General features: G+C 47.9%; 1 protein-coding gene across 1 annotated transcript; it reads left to right on the top strand.

The window, feature by feature from the left end:
• Positions 1–329: 329 nt before the first annotated feature.
• bhlhe23 (basic helix-loop-helix family, member e23) lies at positions 330–2,158 on the top strand. The gene has a single exon (XM_029157467.3). It carries the CDS (start codon positions 783–785, stop codon positions 1,464–1,466), a length of 684 nt encoding a protein of 227 aa, XP_029013300.1. The 5' UTR covers positions 330–782; the 3' UTR covers positions 1,467–2,158.
• Positions 2,159–4,248: the final 2,090 nt, after the last annotated feature.

Genomic DNA, 4,248 nt, shown 5'->3' with positions numbered 1-4,248 from the left:
TTTTCCTGCAGACTTAACCTCCAGCGTGCTGCTTTGTACTGACACGTAAAGTCACTGATACACAACAACCACACAAATCAGACCTTACAACCTCCTGATATCAGTGTGATCACTGAGCGTTCTTTATTTCGTATCTTTATCCAACAGCTCTCTGTCTGACTCCGCTGCGTTAATAAGGTTTCCATTTACGCAATAAATGAAACATTGGTTTAAAGCTAGAATAATAGACACGCAGACACGGCTTGGCTGCGTGTCAGTCTGTGCTGCAACCACCACGTTATTATTGAAAGTGGGAGCAGACCTGCGCTCTTCCCGAGTTAATTAAAACGCCCCCCTGATTGGACGGACACATAATCCCGGCGGGCCTCGCACGCCTACTAACTCGCGAGCGGGGCAGAGCGCGAGGCACAATCTGCCCAAGGCGAGGGAGGGCAAGAAAGGCGCGCGAGAGGAAGCTGAGAGTACGAGGGGGACACGAGCGCTCCGGTCTGAGCGAACGCAATTAGAGAAGTGTTGCTGAACGTGGGCTATGCGCGCAACACGGGGGGAGCGCAGTGCACAGAGGAGGTGAACGCATGCAGAGGCTCGGCTACACACGCGCAGCCTCCTTCTTGAAGAGTCGCTGTAGTGACAGAGACGGAGCGAGGGAAGAGAGGAACTCCTAGAAAACAGCAACTCTCGGAGAGAACCAAGTGAGCGCACGCGGAGGTCCTCGCTGCAGCCATTCCACCCAGAGAGAGACGTAGACGTTCCCCCGCTCACAATCTGCCCCGCGAGAGAAAATGAACGTCAGCGAAGAGAACCTGCTCAAGTCCATCAGCAACGACGCGCTCCTGGACCTGACGCAGCGCTACGGGCAGTCCGCCTTCGGCTTTGGCGCTGGCCATGGTGCTGGAAGCCCCGGACGCTTCCCGCTCACGCCGGCGGCCGACTTCCTCTCCGGACAGACCGCCAAGTCCAACGAGAGCGGCGGGGAGCACACGAGCGACGACGAGGACGGCTTCGACTCGCTGGAGTCGCGGAAGAGGGGCTCGGCGTTCGGCGACGACAAGCCCGGGGGGCCCCTGGCCAAGAAGTCCAAGGAGCAGCGCTCCCTGCGGCTCAGCATCAACGCCCGCGAGAGGAGGAGGATGCACGACCTGAACGACGCGCTGGACGGTCTGCGCGCCGTTATCCCCTACGCCCACAGCCCGTCGGTGAGAAAACTCTCCAAAATAGCCACTCTCCTCCTGGCCAAGAACTATATCCTCATGCAGGCGCAGGCGCTGGAAGAGATGAGGCGGCTGGTGGCGTATCTGAACCAGGGACAGAGCATAACCTCGCCGATCCCCGCCGCGCTGGCGCCCTTCGGACAGGCGGCCGTCTACCCGTTCTCGGGCTCCGCTCTGGCCACTTGCGCCGAAAAGTGCACCACGTACTCCGGGACACCGTCGAGCATCTTCAAACACTGTAACGACAAGCCTTGATTCCGTTCCATTGTCTTTCCTGAACTTTTACCTATACTGCACCCATGTCGGTCTCTCTCTCTCTCTCTCTCTCTCTCTCTCTCTCTCCCACTTTAGTTCTTTTAAAATCATTCTGTGGAAAATAAAATTTTCGTCGAATGCATCTATTGTTAAGATATGGTTAAGTAATTATAGTGCGGAGTTTTGTTCCATTTTTTGAGCGCTACAAACAAAACGTGTAGCACAGGCCTTGATGTGTGACGAAGACGAACCCCTCTCGCCTGTCGACAGGCCGCGTTACGTTTAAGTTTAGCGAAATGATAGGAATGTTTTGTCATCAGCTTTTATTTGTGATCTATGCAACATTTAATATCAAGACGTTCGCCCTAATCTCGACATTTAGATTCAAATAGAGCAATTATGAACGGACTTCCTTTGACTGCACTGACGCTGTGAGGGGAAAAATCAGTTGTGACGTTGGCTGATATATTTTCTAAACCGATGTGTTGACGAGTTTGTCTTTTTGTTTTCAGTTACTGCACATCTCACATGATTGTATTGTACAACTGTGGAATATCACTCGCTCCAAGCCCGGCTCTACTAATGGTTATATAACTACAGCCTATACACTGAAGCAGCGTTTTGGTTGTGTTGCAACATGGATTTCATATATTGTTTATATGTCTTTATAATTAAAACATATCTATGCTTGATCAACGGCTTCCTTCATTTCCACAACTAGACATTTTTTAAATTGTTATGCACATTCATTCCTGATCATCTCTGTGTGTGAATGAGAGCGAGCTCTGTCCATAAATACACTACTACTAAAACGCAGTCCTCGTGGACGAAGGATACGCGAGCTTAAACGATGTCCACTTGTCCTCACCCTCTGAATTCTCCACTTAAATGAATTAATTGGTAACGTTCCTCCCTGCCTGACGTGAAGAGATGGGTTCAAATGAGCTGCGTGGGGCTGGTGGGGCCGTGCGACACGCAGTGGGGTCGGTGGTGCTGAAGGGAAGGGCGCAGGAGCTGCCCGGGGCGCCGGGACCTGTCTCTGGGTATTTGGATGATCGCACGCTTGCTTGGTGGGATCCGCACCCTGGACAGCTATTAACACGATTTCAGCTCTTGTCTCCTGCTCGACTTAATTCACTGAGCGTTACAGGGACTCTTTGCCATTGCAGGTTTGCGAGGACACATTTAGGAAACTAATCTGTGACATGATCATTCATGACTGTCATCTGCACTCCTCAAGGCAGGTATTTATGTATGTAGGTTTTTTGGTCTATTTGTCTGACATTAGTCGCGTTTATCCGGAAAATAAACATGCCAGCTTTTTGTATTGACAATAGGTAAAATTCAGATTTTGCTACTACTTTATAGCCCTGTGACATTTAACCAGTATATCATTATTTAGATTTACCGGTACTTGGTGTAAATTAACAAAAAATTATACTTGAAATATACTCTGACACACAAAACTAGAATGAATTGTTTCTTTTAATTGCACTTGTGTTCTTTTATTATAATAATTAGTTATTGTTTGTGATAATGAGATCAGACTATCTATGCTACTTAGAGAGTGACGAATAAGTTATCCAACAGTCTCTCTCTTGCAGTTTAGCTACATGTCACAACAGCAGGCCACCCATGGCATCTTAAATTGGCCCTCTGATGAAATGTCTTGTCAGGGGCCCCACGAGGCAGCGAGGGCAGCGGGGATGAAATGTGACAAATGCTCCCGATGATGTGAGGACTCGGGCCCTGTTCTCCATCAATCCCCGTACAGCCTAATTGCCACAAATGAGACGGTTGCCTTTTTGAGCAAGGGGCTGGGTGGTCACTTTCTCTCCCTGTCGGCCCTTAATGTCGAGCTTGTGAAGCCCACGTTTTAATGTGGCACCTTATTATCCTAATGGCTGTCGGTGTGCATGGTGGCACGTCTGTCCTTTGACATGTAGGCTGCATCTTTATATTAAAGCACGTATGGGATTTTGCTTGTGACATTGTGCTTCCTCACCCTTGAGCTGATTAGCAACCAGTGATGTGCCAGAAAAATCACTGTTTATCTCCGTCTTTGTCCGTGTTGAATTCTTGTGTAGTGGAAACACAGACTTTTGATATTATATTTACCACCAGCAGCGCACACACAAAAACACATGGGATATGTGTACATCTGTAACTAATAAAAATAAATCCTATGCATTTGACCATATAAATATATATTACTCATTTACATTCTGCTGCGAAAACAAGACATGTGTTTGTTCTGATCAGAAGAAAACACAAGTACAAATGCTAAAGCTTTTCACAAAATAACGACAATGACACTATTTAATTAATTATTGTTTATTGTTTGTGGATGTGACACAACACATGAGGGATGTCCTGGTCACACAATCACCAAAAAGCAGAGTAAAAGGAGAATAATACAGAAAATACTGTACGTAAAATTCAATGATAACACAATAAAAACACAAAAGCAAACACCAATTCGAAAGTGTAAATATGTGATCAGATTCCTGCTGCCGTTAATTTTAAAATAAGCAACTGAGTGAAATAACAAACAGCGGCGACTCGCCACCAATCCTTGCCCGTTTTCCGAGCGTCTTCCTCCGCGCTCGGCCGTGCAGCCGCTGCACCGCCGCCCGTTGTGGTGCAGAAGTGCGGACAGACTGTGTGATGTCTGTAAACATTTGTGTTTGCTCCCAGTGGGATAGAAAAGGAGTGATTTCATTAGCATGGCTCAGAGCTTTGAGGTATGTTTGTGTGCTTTCCTCCAACCCGATGGTGTACT

Source organism: Betta splendens, chromosome 7 (genome assembly GCF_900634795.4).
Source record: "Betta splendens chromosome 7, fBetSpl5.4, whole genome shotgun sequence".
Lineage (NCBI taxonomy): Eukaryota > Metazoa > Chordata > Actinopteri > Anabantiformes > Osphronemidae > Betta > Betta splendens.
The sequence above is the reverse complement of the archived record's forward strand: the minus strand, read 5'-3'. Positions and strand labels throughout refer to the sequence as shown.

Coding starts and splice junctions, on each gene's coding strand:
- bhlhe23 (XM_029157467.3), top strand. CDS start 783: ATGAACGTCAGCGAAGAGAACCTGCTCAAGTCCATCAGCAACGACGCG.